The sequence below is a fragment of the Pantherophis guttatus genome, chromosome 17 (assembly GCF_059756535.1).
Source record: "Pantherophis guttatus breed Tessera chromosome 17, ASM5975653v1, whole genome shotgun sequence".
NCBI classification, from domain to species: Eukaryota; Metazoa; Chordata; class Lepidosauria; order Squamata; family Colubridae; genus Pantherophis; species Pantherophis guttatus.
The window spans coordinates 2,935,732-2,959,343 of NC_142079.1; the positions used below are offsets into that span (position 1 = coordinate 2,935,732).

Here is a 23,612-nt window from a genome sequence, read left to right on the forward strand (position 1 = left end):
GCTTCTCTCCTTCATTAGTTTCCATCCGTTGTTTCTTGTCCTGACCGTCGGGTGCTTTTCATGGCATGCAATCATCAAAAGCATTGTAAATTCAGGCCAGATTTTCGGGTATGTCAACCCCAAAGCTGCTGTTGCCGTTTCCTTTGCGTTGACCAGCTGGCACGAATTGAACCCGTTTCACAGGTTTTCCGACTCTCGAGCTCTGCTTGGTTTCCTCGTGACGTTTATTTTTAAATCCTTGTTGTCAAAACCAGCCAACTGTTTCTAAAGCCCCCGTTTGATTTCTGCTTGGAAAAATAATGACGCAAAAATAAGCATTTTCACTCTTTCGGCTTGTTCAAACGTCTGCCTTTGGTTGTTGTTGTTTTTTTTAAAAAAAGATTTTAAACGCTTTTAATGCTGTTAGCAGCCCAGAGTGAATTTGAAACAAGATGAACGGCAAATAAATTTAATCAATCAAATAATGAATAATAATGTAGCCCTGCAGTAATTTTTGCAATACCTAGGAGGAAAAAAGAAAACAGTACACTAACCAAACTTGCAAAAGCCTTGGTAGTACAGTGGTCTAAAGCACCCTGTTATTAAGGCCAGCTGCCTGCAATTTCTGCAGGTTCGAATCTCGCCAGGCTCAAGGTTGACTCAGCCTTCCATCCTTTCTAAGGTAGGTAAATTGAGGACCCAGTTTGTGGGGGCAATAAGCTGACTTTGTAAAAATATACAAAAGTATGAAGGCTATTGCTTAGCGCATTGTAAGCCGCCCTGAGTCTCCGGAGAAGGGCGGCATATAAATCAAATTTAAAAACAAATAAATTAATAAATTAAAGAGCAAAGATGTTACTAAATGGACAGAGGTAGTTTTCATAGAAAAAAAACAACAACACAATGAATTTTCTCTTTGATTAAAACATTTTAATTTCCCATTAACATTTCCCATTTTAAAAAATGGGAAAGCCACGATTAGACTCGACCTATGGGCTCATAAAATGAGATGGGCCACGGCATTTGATTCTGGCTTTGCGTGTCCCGTGAATGGAACTTCGGGGTTTGTAAACGGGAGTTTACACTTTTGTACCCTATGTGAATCCAACCAGTTTCAGTTTATTTCACAAGCTTCGGAAAAGAGGGGCTTCGCATGACAGGGGAAATCACATTCGTCTGGGCTGTCGGATTTGATGCTTGTCAGGGTAATGATGATTTAAAGCTGAGCAGCCAATGTAAGGCTAATGCAACTGTAAACCTGATGAAATGTAAGGCTGATGCAATGAGAATGAATCAGCATTGGTGTAGCCTCTTCTAAGACTCTGACGGGGTCCACACAAGCCTTTTACCCCTTTAAGAGGTGTTTATAAATTTCAGCCAGGAGAGGGCGTATTCTCTCTCCTTGTGTCCGGTATTCATTGCTGAGTTCTCCGTGTAGAGTTAAGAAGACGATGGATTGCTTGTCAGGTATTTGCCAACCACGAATATTTCTGTATATGTCTTGTATATAAACCACTGTTCAATGTCTTAAATCTCTGTGCGCTGTGTTTTGCTCCTGAGTTGTCTCCTAATAGTAGTCATGCTGCAAATGGTCTGACAATGCTTTTAACTCCTTTTTTTTCCCTAGTTTTGTAGGCTGCGGAGTCTGCTGGAATTGAAGGCTAATACATTTAAATAAATAAAATACAGTAAATGAAAAGTGTCCTGCTCTCCGTAGTCCTGTCCCTTTTTGTGGCTTTTTCCAGCTCCCTGCATTAGTAACCAACCAAGTTCCCTTTTGTTGTTTTCTTTCAGGACTGTAGAATTCAAAGGATCGCTAGATGTTTTCAGGACCTCTTTGCTGCCCCCTTGTGGTGTTCAGGACATCTGCAACCCATGTCGGGCAACGTCGTTATAGCCGCTGCTTGCAATGAAGACACGGTAGGAAAAAACTTGGGTTTAAGGCTTGGAGCAGGAAAGATGCAGGGAGGGAGGGAGGGAGGCAGAAGAAGGGAAGGAAGGAAGGAAGGAAGGAAGGAAGGAAGGAAGGAAGGAAGGAAGGAAGGAAGGAGAAGGAAGGAAGAGGAAAGGAAAGGAGAGGGGAGGGAAGAGAAAGAGAAGGAGATAAATGAGAAAGGAAAAGAAAGGAAAGGGGAAGGGGAAGGGGAAGGGAGAGAAGGGAGGGGAAGGGAGGGAAGGGAAAGGAAAGGAAAGGAAAGGAAAGGAAAGGAAAGGAAAGGAAAGGAAAGGAAAGGAAGGAAGGGAAGGAAAAGAAAGGAGGAAAAGGGAAGGAAAGGAAAGGAGGAAAAGAGAAGGAAAGGAGGAAAAAGGGGAAGAGAGGAGGAGAGGAAAAAGGAAAGGATAAAGGAAAGAAGAGGAGAGGAGAGGAGAAGAAAGAAAGGGAAGGGAAGGGAAGGGAAGGGGAGGGAATGAAGAGGAAGGGAAAAGAAAGGGAAGGGAAGGAAAGGAAAGGAAAGGAAAGGGAAGGAAAGGGAAGGGAAGGGAAGGGAAGGGAAGGGAAGGGAAGGGAAGGAAAGGGAAGGAAAGGAAAGGAAAGGAAAGGAAAAGGGACCATGAAGGTCTTCTAGTCCGACCCCCTGCTTAAGTAAGAGATCCTATACAATTCTGGACAAATGGCTCTCCAGTCTCTTCTTAAAATGCTCCGAGGCAAGCCATTCCACGGATTAATTAAATTAGCTTTTAATTCATTGGAGAATCCATTACCATAGTTAACAAACACCATTATAACTATAACTTATTATAATTAAATAATAATGACTAATAAATCAAAGCAAGTGACTTGTGCACAAAAATGTGAGACGACGGTGCAAACAAAGGAACAAAAAATTAGAGAGGACAAGCCGTTTCAAAATCCTCTGCAGCGCAAGACAGACTGAGACCAATTCGCCCGCCGTTTATTAGTTCCGTTGATTTTTTTTCTTTTTAAATTAAATTATCTTTTCCTGTACAGTTGTGAATTTGGGCAGAGATAGTGAAGTATAAAAGGCTTGTATTTGTCCTACAGACCAGACATACATCCAGATACACCGTATACAGTTCACACGCAGTCCCAAATATATTCAGGTTGGGTTTTTTTAAAAAAAAATGTTCCTGGGTTTTTTAATCTTTCTTTTCTTTTAATTCCTGCTCTGTAAGAATGGCATTATTTTGGGGAAAAGGGGAGGCTCCATCCTGCAGAAAATTAAGCCTGGAGAAATTTGTGCAAGCACCGCCCTTTTTCCAAAGGTGGTCAGGAGGCAGTGGTGGGATTCTACCGGTTCGGACCGGTTCGGGAGAACCGTTTGCTCCGATTTGCAGTACGTGAGCGTACTGGTTCTCTCTTTCGTTGAAGTGGCTTCGCCGGCTCGCCCCTACGTTATACTTACCTATATTTCTGCTTCCGAAGCGCAGCTGATGGGGCGGCAGAGTGGAATGCCGCTCCTCAGCTGGTTTCCTTGCTCTCAGCAACGCGGGAGTTCGGTTTTCTGCAAAGTGCGTGCGCACGCTCAGCGAACGTTGTTAAACCGGTAGGATCCCACCGCTGTCAGGAGGTTACTCTTTTTAATTCAAATTGCATGAGACCAGTGGTGAGATTCAAATTTTTTTAACTACCGGTTCTGCGGGCGTGGCTTGGTGGGCGTGGCAGGGGAAGGATACTGCAAAATCCCCATTCCCTCCCCACTTCTGGGGGGAACGGATACTGCAAAATCCCCATTCCCTCCCCGCTTCTGGGGGGGGAAGGATACTGCAAAATCCCCATTCCCACCCCACTCTGGGGGACGGATACTGCAAAATCCCCATTCCCTCCCCACTTCTGGGGGGGAAGGATACTGCAAAATCCCCATTCCCACCCCACTCTTGGGGAAGGATACTGCAAAATCCCCACTCCTGGGGGAAGGATACTGCAAAATCCCCATTCCCTCCCCACCCCGTTAACCTGCTTTCCAGCTCCGTTCTCCTGTGCAGGGCAACAAAATAAGACCCTGCCAATCACTTGGGAGGCTGGGAGGCAGCGAATAGATCAATTGGGTGCCCCAGCCTTACAGGCTAGGCCTCCCTGCAGCCCCCTGGGAGCAAAAACGGACTGCGGGGGAGGACGCACCGCATACACCCCCATGCCCCATTTTGGGCCTAGTGGGCCTCCCTGCAGTTACCTGGGAGCCAAAATGGGGTGCATTTGGGGAGTCCTGGAAGGGGCGAGGCCGGGGCCAGCCAGAGGTGGTATTTGCCGGTTCTCCAAACTACTCAAAATTTCCGCTACAGTCTGAACCAGTCTGAACCGGCTGAATACAGTCCGAACCAGTCCGAACCGGCTGAATACCACCTTTCCATGAGACAATTCTGGAGCTGGCTGCACCATTCTACTGAATTCTACTTCACCAGAGGGGCTGAAGTAGAAGGTACGTTTTAGAGCTGTTTTCAAACAGTGTGCGAGTGAAGTGCGCGCTCAGCGAACCGGTTGTTAACACCGGTTGAATCCCACCACTGTCTATGTTCTGAACCGATTGGCGCTGGGGGCCACGGGGACCCCTTTCTATAAAACTCTGGGGTCCAAGGGACCGATTCTCCGTCCGCTGCCAACATCGTTGGAAGTCCTGAAGCTCCCTGACCGTCCGACCTTCCGCCCCCAAAGAAGACTTTTGGAGGATGCCCACCTCTCCCACCCCCACCCCCCACCCCCAGGTGGCTGGGAGAACAGGGGTGAGGCCCGCCGAAGATGCCATCTTCATCACGCGTGGTTGTTCTCCATTTTCTGGGTCTGTCCGTCCAACTCCTGGAACTTCTCTTCCGATTTCTTATCCGGGAGTAAAACCTCCACCGTGTAACTGATTTTCTTGGCGTGGAGGTAGCTGTAAGTATTGTCGAAGCGGAGGACATCTGGGGTGGGGTAGGGGCAGAAGAAAAAGAGATCATCAGGCAAGGATCCCACCTGGAATACGGCATCCAGTTTTGGTCGCCGCATGATAAAAAATAAATAGATGTTGAGACTCTAGAAAGAGGGCAGAGAAGAGCAACTAAGATGATTAAAGGCCTGGAGAATAAAACATACGATGAACGTTTGCAGGAACTGAGCATGGCTAGTCTAGTGAAGAGAAGGACCAGGGGAGACAGGATAGCATCTTCCAATATTTGAGGGGCTGCCCCAAAGAAGAAGAAGTCAAGCTATTCTCCAAAGCATCCGAAGGCAGGCCAAAAAATAAAATAAAAATGGATGGAAACTAATCAAGGAGAGAAGCAACCTGGAACTAAGGAGAAACTTCCTGATAGTTAGAACAATTAACCAGCGGAACTGCTTGCCACCAGACGTTGTGGGTGCTCCATCACCGGAGGTTTTTAAGAAGAGTTTGGACAGCCGTTGGTTCACCATGGTGAAGGCTCTCCTGCTCGAGCAGGGGGCTGGACTTGATGACCTCCAAGGTCCCCTCCCAAAGCTATTATTCTAGGTTTCCAACATCCTTCAGAGCTGGCGCCTTCCAAGATCTAATAACCGAGCAGAACCTTTGGAAGCCACCAAGTTCTTTCTACCTAAAACATCTCCCAGGAAAAGCATCAGGGGCGGGCGCAGAGGCGACTCACAGATTCCGGCGTCTGGGCAGGTGAGGCTACCGTCTTCAGGGACCAGGTGTGCGTTGTAGCGCTGGTTGGGGTACACCTCAGTCATCTCCCCGGCGTGCTGGCGGGACCCCACCTTGGTCTTCAGGTAGACGCCAAAGCCTATATCGGCCCCGTCAGACATGAACTGCCACCTTCGATTTGCAGCAGCAGAAGACAAATCAATCAGAAGAAGAGATTGGACAATCATTGGTCTGGGATTGTAGAGGGTTTCCTGCCTGAGCAGGGGGTTGGACTAGAAGACCTCCAAGGTCCCTTCCAACTCTGTTATTCTATTTCTATTTCTTTCTATTTCTAGTATATCTATTTCTGTTTCTATTTCATTCCATTCCCTGTTCTGTTCTATTCTATTTTTTTATTCTATGCTATGCTATGCTATGCTACGCTATGCTATTCTACTCTATTCTATTCTACTCTACTCTATTCTAAATTCCTATTCTATTCTATTCTATTCTATTCTATTCTATTCTATTCTACTCTATTTATACTTCTACTTCTATTTCTATTCTATTCTATTCTATTTCTACTTCTATTTCTATTCTATTTCTATTCTATTCTATTCTATTCTACTCTATTCTAAATTCTTATTCTATTCTATTTCTATTTTATTCTATTTCTATTCTACTCTACTCTAAATTCTTATTCTATTCTAAATTCTAAATTCTTATTCTATTCCATTCCATTCCATTCCATTTCTATTCCATTCCATTCTAAATTCTTATTCTGTTCTATTCTATTCTATTTCTATTTCTGTTTTATTCTATTTTTATTCTACTCTACTCTAAATTCTTATTCTACTCTAAATTCTTATTCTATTCTAAATTCTTATTCTATTCTATTCTATTCTATTCTATTCTATTCCATTCCATTCCATTCCATTCTATTTCTACTCTACTCTATTCTAAATTCTTATTCTATTCTAAATTCTTATTCTATTCTATTCTATTCTATTCTATTCTATTCTATTCTATTCTATTCTATTCTATTCTATTCTATTCCATTCCATTCCATTCTATTTCTACTCTACTCTATTCTAAATTCTTATTCTATTCTGGCCAGCCCTGGAGTTTCCTGGATGCCCCTGACCTGCCCCTTCTCTGCCAGCCTACCTGGCAGGTGTGAAGGGTAAGACGCTGAGATACAAGAAGACCCTCATGTCCATCTCACCAAATTCTTTGAAGGCCCCTAACTCCTCCTTCCCCTTCTTCCCCATGCTGCCGAGTTCCCCCTTGACCTACCTCAAGACGCAGTTCGGAAAAAGGATCTCGTACTCCAGCTGCTGGGAAGAACCCCGGTTCACCATTATCGAATGCTCATACTGTTGCTTCAGCTGATCTCGCACGTAGTATTTTTTGGGGACGTCACCGCCGAGGCATATCTAGAACACGGAACGTATCTGTGAAACGGATCAGGAGCCACCAGAAAACATAACCTCCGTATTTTACAACCTTGGCATCTTTTAAGATGTGCAGACTTCAACGCCCAGAATTCCCCAACCAGGTATTCTGGAAGTTGAAGTCCACCCATTTTTGTTGTTGTTAGTTGCGAAGTTGTGTCCGACCCATTGCGACCCCATGGATTACGTTCCTCCAGGCCTTCCTGTCCTCTACCATCCTCCGGAGTCCATTTAATCTCGTGCCGACTGCTTCAGTGACTCCATCCAGCCACCTCCTTCTCTGCCATCGTCCCCTTCTTCTTCTTTTGTCCTCCATCGTTCCCAGCATTAGGCTCTTCTCCAACAAGTCCTTCCTTCTCATTAGGTGGCCAAAGGATTTGAGTTCCATCCATCCATCCATTCATTCATTCTGTGAATGGTGACTTTTAACAGCCACATTTTTCCAACTGCCAGCGGCTGATTTTGCAAACGTTTCTGGTTTTAAGCGGCCGGTAAATCATTCCATACCTTGGATTCACATTTCGGGTTTCCATCAGGATCCGTGAGGGTCCCCCCATATATCATGGGGATCTCTGAGGGATCAATATATTTCTGTAAGTCTTCCTTCCAATTTGCTAGGAGAAAAAAAAAAAGTAAAAAAAAAATGATGCTCTTTTTCATAAGGTGCTTGGTTTGAGTTGCTGAGTAGCTCCAAAACATTTTGAACATTTTGATTTTTAAAAAATGCAAGCGGTGAAGTTTGGAAATGCATTAAGGGACAATGGTAATCTTAGCTGAACTAACTCGGTTTTAAATATTCGTGTTTAGAGCATTGTTTTAGACAGAAATGACCTACTAGGACAGTGTTTCTCAACCTTGGAAGCTTGAAGATGGGTGGACTTCAACTCCCAGAATCTGGGAGTTGAAGTCCACCCATCTTCAAGCTACCAAGGTTGAGAAACACTGTACTAGGAACTAACATTATTAATATAACTTAAAAAGTTAAAGCCAAACATGAATTAATACAGACCAACTCTAAAAAAGGGGAAACAAATGCAATTGTCACGGGTGTGTTAGAAACAGGAAATTAAACAAGCAAAGTGCAATCATCATCATCATCATCATCATCATCTTGTGGGACTTTCACATACAGACAGATCGTCATTTGGAACACACCAGATATCACGGTTATCAAAAACCGAAGCGTACAATTTATTGCTATCGCTGTACCAGGAGACGCCAGAGTCGAAGAAAAAGAACTAGAAAAAAAAACCATGAAATATCGCGACCTGGCCATCAAAGCTACCCGATTATGGATGAAACATGTGACAGTGATACCCATAATTGTCATCGGGGCACTTGGTACCATGTCCAAGAATTTTTACACAGTACATCAAGAAATTGCAACTTCCTGCAATAACACCAGCGGAACTGCAAAAAACTGTGCTACTCGGAACATCGCATATTTTAAGAAGATACTTGGTCGATACCTAGGATGCTGGCAGCAACCCGTATCAACCATCAGTGCCAGTTAATAATATGTGAAGTTTCCCAAAGATGCCCTAATTAATTCATGAGCCATGAGCCAAACTTCAAAAGAAATACAGTCATTTATTAGGAACACCATTTCGGCAATATTCGGATGCAGTTAGAACTAATCCCATGTAGATTTACGTTCCCCTATGACCCTGTCTCTCCCCTCCTCCCTGGCCATGTCATAAATTGCATTCTCCAATTAACCACTTTGGCTGGCTGTGAAACCCAACACTCTCCTACTGATTGCGGTCAGGAAGCATCTGTGGAATGTAGCTTCAGTTAGGGAAATCAATCAGCTCCATCAGTTCTTCCCTCCCTCCTGCTCATGGCAACTTGAAAGCTTTGCAAGTTGACATAATATTTGTGATACATTTTTAAATGTTCAGTTGACAGAGTTTCATGTTTAATGAATAAAAGAGATAATAATAATAATAACAATAACGCAACCTACCTCCCAGGACAATTAACTTCTTCCGGGTATCTTCACTCAGAATGTGCTTCACCAGGTTGTAAGCTACGGGAAACAGTTTCGGAGCTGTAGGATGGGCAGGAGAAACAAAGGAGGATTATGTCGAGAGAAAAATGACACCTTTTTCTGCAAACAAAATGCATGTTCCAGCAAGGAAGGACTGAGGCTCACCTTTAATGACAAATAAATGTTTAAGGCTCTCGGGGAAGTTGTCTTCGAACATGCCAAGCAGCTGGAAGGGTAGAGAAAGAATTAAATTTCAATACTTTACAGTATAATAGATCATGATTTTATCCTAACACATCTTAAACCGAATTGGGACATTCAGGGTATAAAACAGCATTGCTAACCCTTGGCCCCTTGAAGCTATGTGGACTTCAACTCCCAGAATTCCCCAGCTAGTATGTTTTAAGATATGTGGACTTCAACTCCCAGAATTCATCAGCCAGAATGTTTTAAGATATGTGGATTTCAACTCCCAGAATTCCCCAGCTAGTATGTTTTAAGATATGTGGACTTCAACTCCCAGAATTCATCAGCCAGAATGTTTTAAGATATGTGGATTTCAACTCCCAGAATTCATCAGTCAGAATGTTTTAAGATATGTGGATTTCAACTCCCAGAATTCCCCAGCTAGTATGTTTTAAGATATGTGGATTTCAACTCCCAGAATTCATCAGCCAGAATGTTTTAAGATATGTGGATTTCAACTCCCAGAATTCCCCAGCTAGTATGTTTTAAGATATGTGGATTTCAACTCCCAGAATTCATCAGTCAGAATGTTTTAAGATATGTGGATTTCAACTCCCAGAATTCCCCAGCTAGTATGTTTTAAGATATGTGGACTTCAACTCCCAGAATTCATCAGCCAGAATGTTTTAAGATATGTGGATTTCAACTCCCAGAATTCATCAGTCAGAATGTTTTAAGATATGTGGATTTCAACTCCCAGAATTCCCCAGCTAGTATGTTTTAAGATATGTGGATTTCAACTCCCAGAATTTATCAGCCAGAATGTTTTAAGATATGTGGATTTCAACTCCCAGAATTCATCAGTCAGAATGTTTTAAGAGTGTTTCTCAACCTTTGTAACTCAAGGATGTGGACTTCAACTCCCAGAATTCCCCAGCCAGCATGGCTGGCCAAGGAATTGTGGGAGTTGAAGTCCACACAACTTAAGAGTTGCCAAAGTTGAGATACACTGTTTTTAAGACATGTGGACTTCAACTCCCAGAATTCTTCAGACAGTATGCTTTAATACAGGGGTCTCCAACCTTGGCAAGTTTAAGACTTGTGGACTTCAACTCCCAGAATTCCAGACTTAAACCTCTCTGGCCATCTCACCTCTATGTAAACATCAATGGCTGGCTTCCAAAGATGTTTCAAGCCGAGTCCTTCAAAATCATAAATCATTACGATCGTCTCGATTCTTCTCCCCAGCTTAAGAAAAAGGAGAGAAGAGGAGGGAAGAAAGAATAGGAACAGCAGCAGTCACATTTTTATCCCTAAAGCTTTGGAAAGAATAACAGAGTCGGAAGGGATCTTAGAGGTCTTCTAGTCCAACCCCCTGCTCAAGCAGGAGTCCCTATGCCATCTGGACAAATGACTGTCCATTCTCTCCTTAGAAAGTGATGGAGCACCCACAACTTCTGGTGGCAAGCTGTTCCACTGGTTAATTGTCTTCACTGTTAGGAAGCTTCTCCTTAGTTCTAAGTTGCTTCTCTCCTTGATTATTTTCCACCCGTTGCTTCTTGTCCTGCCTTCAGGTGCTTTGGAGAATAGCTTGACTCTCTCTTCTTTGGGGCAGCCCCTGAGATATTTGGAAGACTGCTATCATGTCTCCCCTAGTCCTCCTTTTCATTAAACCAGACATACTCAGTTCCTGCAACCGTTCTTCATAGGTTTTAGCCCTCAGGTGCCTTTTGATCAAGAACCCTAGGATTTTTATTCAATTTTACTTTACATCGAATAAATTCCACGGCCTGAAAAAAAAATAAATCAGAACATCTGAGTCATGGCCTCTGGCCCTCCTGTCTTACTTTTTTGGTCTGACTGTCACCGATCTCCCGCAAAAACTCGCAGTCCTGGAATTTATATCTGAGCAGGTCCTGTTTCGAAGCCGAGAAGAGCACCCCTTTGGGATCCAGGGTCCCGACGATCTCGTAGCGAACCGGGCAGCCATCCCGATCAAAGCCACAGGTGCCTCCAGCCATGTACTTCTGGATAACCTGCAACGAGAAGCAGATGGCCAGGTGAGACGGGCCAGTCTCCAAGGGATGGAGCTAGCCAAACAAGGCTGAAAAGGCATCTGACCCAGTTTATAGGATGGCCCCCTCACTGCCATGCCCCCGTCGGAGCCTGAATCGGCGGAGGAAGATGAGACAGAACTGGAGCCGACGGAGATTGAGGGGGCGGCTTCGTTGGCTTGGGAGAAAAATGGGGAGGAGTAGGCCCAGACCGGCCAGGGCCTTTCAGGATTGGGACGGCTTGTAGGCAGGGAGGAAGAGGCAGCAGGATGACCAGGAGAAGCTAAGCAGTGGACACGAGAGACAAAGCTCAGGCAATGAGCAAGAACCCCCCTCTCCTGATCCTCAAACATGGAGAGTGGAGAGAAGGCAAGAACAGTGCAGACTGACCCGACTACTCGGGTGGAGAGTGCCCCGCCCCTCTTCACAAGGCACACCTGGGGACTGAGCCTTAAGGAGACACTGTTTGGAGGGGCATTTGTCGGGAACAAACACTGAATTCCTGGAGCGTTGTGTGCCGACGTTTGAATTTTCCTGGATTCCTTGCATTCTTCCTGGATTTCTTGCTGGGCAGCCGTGATGCTCACAGCGTTGGGCTGGACTATTTGCAGCCAGAGGCTGCTTGAGGGGCTGGGTGTGTCTTGTCATCACTTTGCTCTGGGACTTGCCAGAAACGTGGGAGTGTTTGGGGAAATTTGGAGCAATAAAGGGGCGGTTTGAACTGCCAGCAGCCTATGTTGCCTCTGTGCTGTGCCTCAGGTTTTTGAGGCAACCAAGATGGCGCACCATGGATACCAAGAGACGGGGGAGGAGGAACCGGCATCACCTGGGATCACCTGAGACTCACCTCTGGGGCTTTCCATTCCTTAATGTGGTCAGAATCCATATACTTGCGCACCTGTACATGCTGTTCCCAAGAAACAAGCAAAAAGGGAGGAGAATGAATGAGTGATCGTTCGAAGTTACAATGGCACTGAAAAAAAGAATAGAATAGAGTAGAGTAGAGTAGAGTAGAGTAGAGTAGAATAGAATAGAATAGAATAGAATAATAGAGTAGAATAGAGTAGAGTAGAATAGAATAGAATAGAATAATAGAGAATAGAATAGAATAGAATAGAATAGAATAGAATAGAATAGAATAGAATAGAATAGAATAGAATAGAATAGAATAGAATAGAATAGAATAATAGAGTAGAGTAGAATAGAGTGTGTGGCGACCGACCGGGCATGGGTGGGGCCAACGAGGGGTGATTACTACTGGTTCAGCGAACTGATGCCAATAATCTCTAGTGGTTCGCCCGAACCGGTCCAAACCGGTAGGATTTCACCCCTGCCCCCGACATGAGTGACATCAAGCTGGCCACGGCCACCCTGGCCATGGCCACTCCGGCCCCCCCAAGGTCAAACACAACCCTGATATGGCCCTCAATGAAATCAAGTTTGACCCCTGGCTTAGTTTATAGAAGTTCAATGTATTGCAGTGTGGTGTGGAATGAAGTCTGGATTCCCAGAAGGGAGGGGCTGCATTCCAGAGGAGCCAAAGACAGCAAAAGTTTAGATAATTTGAGTGGGAGGATGAGAGGTAAGACGGCACCTCCCTTGGAGTTCTCAGTATATTTTTTGTGGTGCAAGTAGTTTGGCAAGATTTCTGCCTAAAGTGAGATTTTTAATAAAGGTTTCCGAGGAATCTCAGTGTATCTTTCTTGGTTTTGGGAGACTGACGTGCAGGGACCAAAAAACCCCCAGATCCAAGCTACTCTACAAACACAGCCTAGTAAAACAGGTGTCCCTGTTTTACTAGGCTATAGTAAGCCGAACATGTTGCTTCTTACCTTCCTGAGCATGGCTTCTGACTTCTGCAGGTCAAAACACCGGGCTGAAAGAAAATAACAATGGTTAGGAATAAAACGTCATCCTCGACAACCAGCTGATTTTTGGGCTTTCTGGGCCCACCAGAAGTAGGGAAACAAGCTGTTTCCTGCTGCCGGAGGGCCTGGGGGTGTGGGGAAGGCTCATTTTTCTTTCTCACCTGGCTCCAGATCCTCTCTATGCATCTGGGGAGGGCAAAAACAGCCTTCCCCACTCCCTCGGAGGCCCTCCAGAGGCCTGAAACAGCCCATTTCCTAACTCCCGGTTGGACAGGAAGTGACGTTTTTTGCTGTCCCCAGCCTCCAGAGACTCTTAGAGAGGCCTCCGGAGGCTGGGGACAGCAAAAAACGTCACTTCCTGTCCAACCGGGAGTTGGGAAATGGGCCCTTTCAGGTCTCCGGAGGGCCTCTGAGACGGGGGGGAGGCTGTTTTCGCCCTCCCCAGATGCATAGAGAGGATCTGGAGCCAAATGAGAAAGAAAAACAGGCCTAACGGGCCATCATGTGCCAGGAGCAGGGGGGTTACGTGCACATGTGCAGGGCGGGGTGCATAAAATTATGGGTGTGGGCACGCATGCATGCGAACCTCCCCGCCCCCCCCCTCCTGGCACACGATGGCAAAAAGGTTAGCCGTCACTGACTTAGAGGAAGGGCTGCAATTTTGGGGGAACCTGATCCTGCCCTGCCCTTGTCTGATCACTGCACACCAATTTAGCAATGCAGAATTTGGAAAAAAAAAAAAAAGGGATCCAAATCTTTGCCAACTGGTATTTCCTAATTTAGCACACCCACATACAAATTAGCAAAACTTCTGGGACCTTAAAACGCCTAGTAAATTCTTTTTTAAAAAAAAGGAGTTAAATCATTGACATCTGATGCTTACTTACCTCTGCAGGTGGATATTAAATATGAATATCTGAACATAGGGATTTAATTTTGTTCCCATTGTTCCTCGCTGCAGCTGATACAGGGTGTAGAAGCTTATAGAAGCTACTCTCTTGGCCACGGAAAATACATCCACTTTCCTAGGGACACGTTGCAAATTTGTTTCTTACCTCGAAGCCATTTCAACAAATAGTAATCATCCTGTGCTGGAAGACATGATAAGATATCTTGAATATTCTCACGGAACTATAGAAAAGGGAAGAGGGGAAAAAAACAGGCGTGGGTGTGATTTACACGCAAGTCGTAACCTATGATTTCTTGCTCAAGCCACACGCAATGTTTTCATGGAAATCAGTCGAAATAAAATAGTACTTAAGATTTACTCGGCAGATTTACCCTGCCTTCCTCTGAAGGCATATAATAATTCGTTTATAACTCAGAGTGGAGAGAAAGTCAAAGAAAAGTGCCGGCAACTGGGAAGTTGGGAAGCTTTTCATACTTTTCAATGTATGCCTTTTGCTAGGGGTGAGAGGCTGACTCTGTAAACTGCTTAGAGAGGGCTGGAAAGCACTGTGAAGCGGTATATAAGTCTAAGGGCTATTGCTGTTTCCCTTCCTTCCTTCCTTCCTTCCTTCCTTCCTTCCTTCCTTCCTTCCTTCCTTCTTTTTTTCATTTCCCTCCATTTCATTTCCTTACTTCCCAGTGGTTAGAATGCAGTATTGCAGGCTATTGCTGTTTTCCTTCCTTCCTTCCTTCCTTCCTTCTTTTTTTCATTTCCTTCCTTCCTTCCTTTTCATTTCCCTCCATTTCATTTCCTTCCTTCCCAGTGGTTAGAATGCAGTATTGCAGGCTATTGCTGTTTTCCTTCCGTCCTTCCTTCCTTCCTTCCTTCCTTCCTTCCTTCCTTCCTTCCCTCCCTCCCTCCCTCCCTCCTTCCTTTCTTCTTTCCTTTTCATTTCCTTCTTTCCTTCCTTTTCATTTCCTTCCATTTCATTTCCTTCCTTCCCAGTGGTTAGAATGCAGTATTGCGGGCTATTGCTGTTTTCCTTCCTTCCTTCCTTCCTTCCTTCCTTCCTTCCTTCCTTCCTTCCTTCCTTCCTTCCCTCCCTCCCTCCCTCCCTCCTTCCTTTCTTCTTTCCTTTTTATTTCCTTCTTTCCTTCCTTTTCATTTCCTTCCATTTCATTTCCTTCCTTCCCAGTGGTTAGAATGCAGTATTGCGGGCTATTGCTGTTTTCCTTCCTTCCTTCCTTCCTTCCTTCCTTCCTTCCTTCCTTCCTTCCTTCCTTCCTTCCTTCCCTCCCTCCCTCCCTCCTTCCTTTCTTCTTTCCTTTTCATTTCCTTCTTTCCTTCCTTTTCATTTCCTTCCATTTCATTTCCTTCCTTCCCAGGGCTTAGAATGCAGCATTGCAGGCTATTGCTGTTTTCCTTCCTTCCTTCCTTCCTTCCTTCCTTCCTTCCCTCCCTCCCTCCCTCCTTCCTTTCTTCTTTCCTTTTCATTTCCTTCTTTCCTTCCTTTTCATTTCCTTCCATTTCATTTCCTTCCTTCCCAGGGCTTAGAATGCAGCATTGCAGGCTAACTCTGCCGACTGCCAGGAGTTCGATCCTGACTGTCTCAAGGTTGACTCAGCCTTCCATCCTTCCATGAAACGAGGACCCAGATTGTTGGGGGACAAGAGGCTGACTCTGTAAACTGCTTAGAGAGGGCTGGAAAGCAGCATGGAGCGGTATGTAAATCTAGGTGCTACTGCTATCGCCTGATGATTCTCCAGAGTCACCCACTGTCATGCCTAAGACTAGACTAGAACTCCCCATCACCTGGTTATTAGCCTGGTGCTTTCGCTACCTAACCACTGGGTCTACTGGACGCTGCAATCATAAAGGAATATGTGAACGTGCGAACCCATCCTTCGTGAATTGAAGCCGCACGTGTGAATGCAGTCTAGGGATTGTGGCATGGGAGTGATCCTGGCTATCAAAATACACTTAATCCGATTTAATCACACCCAGGGTGGTTATGGAAATCATCTCACGTTCAATGAGGTTATTCTAGTTCAGTTTGCTCTTGGTTTCTCTTGTGTGATAAGATCTTTGCAAGGTCGCAATCTTCTGGGTGCAACACTATTATCACTATCATATCTCTTCTAGTGCCCCTTATTACGAAAACAGTTAAGAAGGAAGTGCATTAAGAAGGGAGTGTCTGAATGCCAGGAGGAACAAATTTGGTTGCCAATAAAAAAAAAAAAATCAGATCAATTATACCAATTATTCCATATTTTATAATAGTCTGATTCTTCTCTTTCTTCTAACCAAAGAATTACAAGAAAGAGAAGAATCAGACTATTATAAAATATGGAATAATTGGTATAATTGGTTAAAAATCAGAAATATACAAAAAATATAGGGGATATATTACCGATTGATACATATATATGTAATAAAAAATATTATTAGATTAAAGAGAGGTGAAGGAATATATTATAAGTAGAATTGTAGAACGTCACTCTGAAAAAATGCTTAAGAAGAAATTACACTCTTTTTGTGTATATGTTGTGTAAATGTTTGTTGTGTATATGTTACGTATGTCTTTTTTAATATTTATATTCAATCAAAACTATTTAAAAGAAAAAAAATCAGATCAAGAGAGAGAAACGGTCTAGAGAAGCACCAATCCCTAAAAAGAAATAGCTTTTTCTCCCCTTTAAATGCACTTTTTAATTTCAAACGCCTGTTTTTTGGGTTGGTTTCTTTTTATTTGCAAAGCTACCCTACCTATTTTTTTTATTTTTTTTTTAGCCCAGCTAACTCACCAAGGTTGAAAAATTGAAGTATTGTTTGATGCAGGGTTGAGGTCAGGGGTGAAATCTTACCGGTTCGCACCGGTTCGGGCGAAATGATAGCAGTGACGGTGGGTGGTTTGGCGAACTGGTAGCGGCGGAAGTGCGAGGCTCCGCCTACCTGCTCAGACGTCAGTAACCTGTTTTTGACCCTCTATGCATGCACAGGAGGGTTTGTGCATGCATGGGGGGTCTAAAATTGCATGTGACTTCCAAACCGGTAAGTAGATTTCACCTCCGTTTCAAGTGTTGGTAAGCAAGATTGTGACTGAAGTCCTGACTGTTGTAAAAATCTGACGATGCGGCGTGCCTATAAATATATTGGTTCAGTTATAAACAAATGTAAGCTTACTAGATCAATAAGGAAACACAGATCATTGAAAGAAAGAAAGAAAGAAAGAAAGAAAGAAAGAAAGAAAGAAAGAAAGAAAGAAAGAAAGAAAGAAAAATGGAAGAAGGGATTCCTCTATCCTTTGGCGTTCTTGGTGGAAAAGCAGAGATCAATCTAATACGTTAATAAATCCGACACCCCGAGATGCAATGAATTATTCACTTCTGATTAAGAACAATTGTTGGAAAGAGAGCGAAGCAGGCAGGGGAAAATAAAACCAGGCCACCTCAGCAGAAATCATTTTGCAAAGGACTCTCCAAAGTGCAAAGGTTGCAGCAGCCGAGAATCATCCTTTCTAATCGACTGGGCTGAATGGAAAAGGTCAATAACCTGGACTAAATTCTTGACACAAACACGAAGAATTGAATCCAGATTTCTGGCTTTCCCGTGGAGTCAGGCAAACTAAAAACGTGCCTGGATGTCCGTTTCCCTTCTGGAAGCCATGCATAAAATAAGGGAAATAAAAGAATGTTTTTTTTTAAAAAAAAATTATAATAATGATTACTTTTTATTTTGGCGTGCAAAGATCCGTTTCCTTTTTTTTAAAAAAAATAAAGCATAAAGGTAATGATTCCCCTCGCACATATGTGCTGGTCGTTCCCGACTCTAGGGGGCGGTGCTCATCTCTGTTTCAAAGCCGAAGAGCCAGCGCTGTCCGAAGACGTCTCCGTGGTCATGTGGCCGGCAGGATTCAACGCCAAAGGCGCACGGAGCGCTGTTCCCTTCCCACCAAAGGTGGTCCCTATTTTTCTACTTGCGTTTTTTACGTGCTTTCAGGAGGTCGGCAGTTCAGCGGTTCGAATCCCTGGCACCACGTAACGGGGTGAGCTCCCGTGACTTGTCCCAGCTTCTGCCAACCTAGCAGTTCGAAAGCACGTTAAAAAATGCAAGTAGAAAAATAGGGACCACCTTTGGTGGGAAGGGAACAGCGTTCTGTGCGCCTTTGGCGTTGAGTCATGCCGGCCACATGACCACGGAGACGTCTTCGGACAGCGCTGGCTCTTCGGCTTCGAAACGGAGATGAGCAGTGCCCCCTAGAGTCAGGAACGACTAGCACAGATGTGCAAGGGGAACCATTACCAAATCTTAGTACAGCCACACCTGGAATACGGCAACCAATTTTGGTCACCGTACTACAAAAAAAAAAGAGATTTGAGACTTTGGAAAAAGTGCAGAGAAGAGCAACTCAGATGATCAAAGGCCTGGAGACTCTAACGGCTGCACGATTTGGGTCTGGCTAGTCTAAAGAAAAGAAGAATTAAGGGTGACGTGATAGCAGTCTTCCAGTATTTGAGGGGCTGCCCCAAAGAAGAGGGAGTCAAGCTATTCTCCAAAGCACCAGAAGGCAGGACAAGAAGCAATGGGTGGAAACTAATCAAGGAGAGAAGCAACTTAGAACTAAGGAGAAATTTCCTAACAATGAGGACAATTAACCAGTGGAACAGCTTGCCACCACAAATTGCGGGTGCTCCAATACTGGAGGTTTTTAAGAAGAGACTAGACAGCCACTTGTTTGAGATTGTATAGGTTCTCCTGTTTGAGCAGGGGGTTGGACTAGAAGACCTCCCAGGTCCCTCCCGGCTCTATTCTATTCCAGTCCTTGACTTACAACTCTTTGAAGTATATTACCAGATCAGGGAACTTAAATCACACAGGATAATGCTACTTGTGTGTAGATGTGGTTGCTCTGGTTTCCAGATCCCAGGAGAGCTAATACTTTCTCTGCCCTGTTGGCCGGGCAACCGCATTCCCTGGGCAGGGATGCCAATTCCTGCATGGCAGGTGCCTGGGGGCAAAGGGAAGGTGATACACCTGTACAGGCAGTTCTCGACTTACAACTATAATTGAGCCCAACACTTCCACCGCTGAAACCAAGAGAGTTGTTAAGGGAGTTTCTCCCCATTTTACAACCTTTAATTGCCAGAAATTGTGAGTGCTCCAACACTCGAGGTTTTTAAGAAGAGTCTAGAGACAGTCACTTATCTAAAATGGTTCTCCTGTTTGAGCAGGGAGTTGGAATAGAAGACCTCCAAGGTCCTTTCCAACTCCTACTCTACTCTACTCTACTCTATTCTATATTTTATTTTATTCTATATTCTACTCTATTCATTTTCTATATTCTATTCTATTCTCCAATTTTTATTCTATTCTATTCATTTTCTATATTCTATTCTATATTCTATTTTATTTTATTCTATTCTATATTTTATTCTATTCATTTTCTATATTTTATTCTATTCTACTCTGTATTTTATTCTATTCATTTTCTATATTCTATTCTATTCTATATTTTATTATATTATATTATATTCTATATTTTATTCTATTCATTTTCTATATTCTATTCTATTCTATTCTATTCTATTCTATTCTATTCTATTCTATTCTATTCTATTCTATTCTATTCTATTCCATTCTATTCCATTCCATTCTATTCCATTCCATTCCATTCCATTCCATTCCACTCCACTCCACTCCACTCTAAATTCTTATTCTATTCTAAATTGTAATTCTACTCTACTACTCTACTCTACTCCACTCCACTCCATTCCACTCCACTCCACTCCACTCCACTCCACTCCACTCCACTCCACTCTACTCTACTCTACTCTACTCTACTCTACTCTTCTCTATTCTACTCTACTCTACGCTACACTCTACTCTATTCTACTCTACTCTACTCTATTCTATTCTAACCATTGCGGCATGTGTCCTCTGGCCTTAGCACTTAGTGAATAAGTTGAAACCAGTTCCTGGGCTTTAGCGCAAATCTCATTGTAATTCCTTCAAATATGAAAGCTGAGAGGCCGGTGCCATGCAAGTGATTGGACTATAACCCCTTAGCATCAAGACAGATGGATCAGCCTGCTGGAAGAACCTTAAGTAGGCAGGCAAAAGGTTCAGTTTTTAATCCAAAACTTTAAAAATAGACCCATAAGGGTAGATTTCCCAGAAATCACATATTCAGACTGAAAGAGCCATGCATTCCCTAATTAATTAACCGGGTTATCTGGATTCAGCATAGCTGATTTTTTTTGATTTTTTTTTTTACCCCTCAAGGCTAAACTGTGGTTAATCTATTTTTGTGGATCACAAAGAGTTGCGCAGATTCTTTCAGGGTTGTGCCACAATAGAAACAATGGAGACTACAATATCCAGGAGATAGATAGATAGATAGATAGATAGATAGATAGATAGATAGATAGATAGATAGATAGGTAGGTAGGTAGATAGGTATGTATGTATGTAGGTAGGTAGGTAGGTAGGTAGGTAGGTAGGTAGGTAGATAGATAGATAGATAGATAGATAGATAGATAGATAGATAGATAGATAGATAGATATAAGTGATAGATAGATAGATAGATAGATAGATAGATAGATAGATAGATAGATAGATAGATAGATAGGTAGGTAGGTAGGTAGGTAGGTAGATAGATATAAGTGATAGATAGATAGATAGGTAGGTAGGTATGTAGGTAGGTAGGTAGGTAGGTAGGTAGGTAGGTAGATAGATAGATAGATAGATAGATAGATAGATAGATAGATAGATAGATATAAGTGATAGGTAGGTAGGTAGGTAGGTAGGTAGATAGATAGATAGATAGATAGGTAGGTAGGTAGGTAGGTAGGTAGATATAAGTGATTGATAGGTAGGTAGGTAGGTAGGTAGGTAGGTAGGTAGGTAGGTAGATAGATAGATAGATAGATAGATAGATAGATAGATAGATATAAGTGATAGGTAGGTAGGTAGGTAGGTAGGTAGGTAGGTAGGTAGGTAGGTAGATAGATAGATAGATAGATAGATAGATAGATAGATAGATAGATAGATAGATAGAATTTTCTAAAGGAAAAGAATGTTTAATTCATAGGGGAGATTGTGCTGCGCTGCACACAGAATATAGCACCCGGTTTGCCACCCTGCCTTACGCATGATTAAGTGAAGCCTGCACAAGGATGAACATGTTCCTGCAAGCGGAGTAGGGGGCGGCAATATTTTGCAACCAGACACAGTGTCTTCCTCTATTGGCTAAAAATGAAAGGCCCCTTTTGGAGAGATTTGGAGAGAATCCAGGCAAACCTTCTCACTGAATCAGGTAAATAGTCTGGTGAAAAGAAGGACTAGGGGAGACACGAGAGCAGTCTTCCAATGTTTGAGGGGCTGCCACAGAGAGGAGGGGGACAAGCTAAGCACCCGAAGGCCAGACAAGGAACAATGGATGGAAACTGACCAAGGAGAGATTCAACCTGGAAATAAGGAGGAATTTCCTGACAGTGAGAACAATCAACCCATGGAACAGAAGTTGCCTTCGGAAGTTGTGGGAGCTTCATCACTGGAGGCTTTCAAGAAGAGACTGGACTGCCATTTGTCAGAAGGGGTGTAGGGTCTCCTGCTTGGGCGGGGGGTTGGACTAGATGACCTCCAAGGTCCCTTCCAACTCTGTTAATCGGTAATCTCTTACATACCTCTCTAAGGGGGGGCCGCTTCGTTGACACTTTGGAAAAACGGTGGTAGCTCCTGCTGTAGGTTGGAATTGCTCTTGGAACCCAAAGACCTTTAACCCAAAGATCTTGCCCGCTGGGTGAATGACCTGTGCCACGCCAGGTGTTCCCGCCTAGAGAGGCGTCCAACAACTACAACGACCATCACCCGCACCGGCTGAGAACCATGGGGCTTTTACCACTCTCCTGAGAGGGAGCCCCAAGAGAGCTTCTCTGCCTCTTACCTTACCTACCCGAATGATCCCTCTTCATTCCGCCCCCTCCCCCGCTCTCCCCCACTTCAAAGCAACAACCCTGCAAGGGAGGCCAGTAAGAGTTACTGCCCTGTAGGATCTTCCCTCCCCACTCTTTCCAGATGGGCCAAAACCCCAAAACCTGGGGAGAATAAACCTCTGGGCCACCGGTGACCTGACTCAGATTGGAGTCCTGCCACCTTATTGCCTGACTAAGTGGCTCAGTGGCCAAGACGCTGAGCCTGTCGATCAGAAAGGTCGGCAGGTCGGCGGTTCGAATCCCTGTCCTGCAGTGAGCAGGGGGTCGGACTAAATGACCTCCAAGGCCCCTTCCAACTCTGTTACTGTTACTGTTACCCCGGGACACGCGTTCGCTTTCCTTCGCGAGTTACTGTACTTATACTGGCGCCGCGCAGAGGCGAGTGGAAACTTGCAAGCGAAAGGATCCAGCTGCGCAACGCTGCTGCTGCCCGGAGGGCGCGGAGAGCGCTTTGCGCAAAGCGCTTTGCACAAAGGCGCTGGCGAGGGTGCCCCCCAGCTTGAAGGGTAGGGGGTTGGGAGATGGGAAGAGACCCCCAGCTTGGAGATGGGGCGCCGTGCCGGCTGGGGCTGAGTGGCTCTGGAGTCCCCCCGGAGGCGCCGTGCCGGCTGGGGCTGAGCGGCTCTGGAGTCCTTTGGGAATTTTTTTGCGCAAAAGAGAAAGTCGCCTTTGCGCGCCTGGCTCGGCCAAAGGCAAAGGGGGTCTCTCCGGGCGCGGACCCCGAGGGGGGTGGTCTGGGGGCTTCTTCTCTGCCAGGGAAGGGAAGGGAAGAAGGGAAGGCAGGGCAGGTGCTCCGCTCACCTTGGCCAGCGCCGCCTCTTGCTTGGCGCTCAAGTCACCGACGTGCCCGCTCATGGTTGCCGCGCCAGCTGGCTTCTCGCTCCCCGGGCACCGGTGCCAGTGGCTTTCAGGGGCAGCGGGCGGGCAGGACACGCCCCCCCTCCCATCCTGGGAAACGCCTCCCTTGCTGGGAGGGGAGGGGGCAAGAGGAGGAGAATGAGGAGCTTCCACTCCCATCAGGCGTCCTTGGTTTCATGACCCAAGCTAGGTACCATCGGTGCGAGGAGGAGGAGGGGAGGAACTCTGGGGTCCTTGGTGCTCTCCGAGCTTGCTTGTTTCATGACCCAGCTAGCTAACATCATCAGTGCTAGACGGGAATGGGGTTTGCAGAGAGGAGGAGGAAGAGAAGGAGGAGAAAGAGGATTGTTGGGTGCTTGGGGCTCTCCGAGCTTGCTTGTTTGCTTGCAGGCGTTTCCTGACCCAACTAGGTAACATCATCAGTGCTAGAAAGGAATGGGGGTTGCAGAGAGGAGGAGAAGGAAAGGGAAAGAGGAGGAGGAGGAGGAGGAGGAGGAGGAGGAGAAAGGAGAGAAGGAGGATCGCTGGGTTTTTGCTGCTCTTCGAGCTTGCTTGTTTGTTTTTTTTGCAAACGTTTCATGACCCATTTAGGTAACATCATCAGTGGTAGAAGGGAATGGGGGTTGAGGAAAGGAGGAGGAAAGGGAAAGAGGAGGAAGAGGAGGAGGAAGAGGATAAGAAGGAGAAAGGAGAGAAGGAGGATCGCTGGGTTCTTGCTGCTCTCTGAGCTTGCTTCTTTTCTTGCAAACCTTTCATGACCCATCTAGGTAACATCATCAGTGCTAGCACTAGCGCCGATGATGAG

The 23,612-nt window shown here is 44.8% G+C and overlaps 1 protein-coding gene across 2 annotated transcripts; it reads right to left on the bottom strand.

Moving 5' to 3' along the window:
- Positions 1–2,822: 2,822 nt before the first annotated feature.
- Positions 2,823–22,883, bottom strand: SEC14L2 (SEC14 like lipid binding 2). Of its 2 annotated transcripts, XM_087880439.1 has the most exons (12): positions 22,751–22,883; positions 14,121–14,196; positions 13,030–13,073; positions 12,045–12,104; positions 10,991–11,179; positions 10,296–10,391; positions 9,123–9,183; positions 8,934–9,017; positions 7,475–7,581; positions 6,810–6,949; positions 5,536–5,705; positions 2,823–4,836 (listed from the first exon to the last, which is right to left on the bottom strand). In XM_087880439.1, the coding sequence occupies exons 1-12, from the start codon at positions 22,802–22,804 to the stop codon at positions 4,688–4,690; spliced, it is 1,230 nt and encodes a 409-aa protein (XP_087736565.1). In that variant the 5' UTR covers positions 22,805–22,883; the 3' UTR covers positions 2,823–4,687. The 2 variants fall into 2 exon arrangements, with proteins under 2 accessions (XP_087736565.1, XP_087736566.1); XM_087880440.1 differs by lacking the exons at positions 14,121–14,196; positions 22,751–22,883 and adding an exon at positions 13,227–13,316.
- Between the last annotated feature and the right edge of the window lie 729 nt (positions 22,884–23,612).

What these genes read in the sequence shown, in the direction of transcription:
- SEC14L2 (XM_087880439.1), bottom strand. Translation starts at nt 22,804, where the DNA reads ATGAGCGGGCACGTCGGTGACTTGAGCGCCAAGCAAGAGGCGGCGCTG. An exon ending in ACCCGAAATGTGAATCCAAG is followed by an intron (nt 6,950 to 7,474) that starts GTATGGAATGAT and finishes TCCGTGTTCTAG; the next exon opens with ATATGCCTCGGCGGTGACGT. An exon ending in CTGCCCAGACGCCGGAATCT is followed by an intron (nt 4,837 to 5,535) that starts GTGAGTCGCCTC and finishes ACCCCACCCCAG; the next exon opens with ATGTCCTCCGCTTCGACAAT.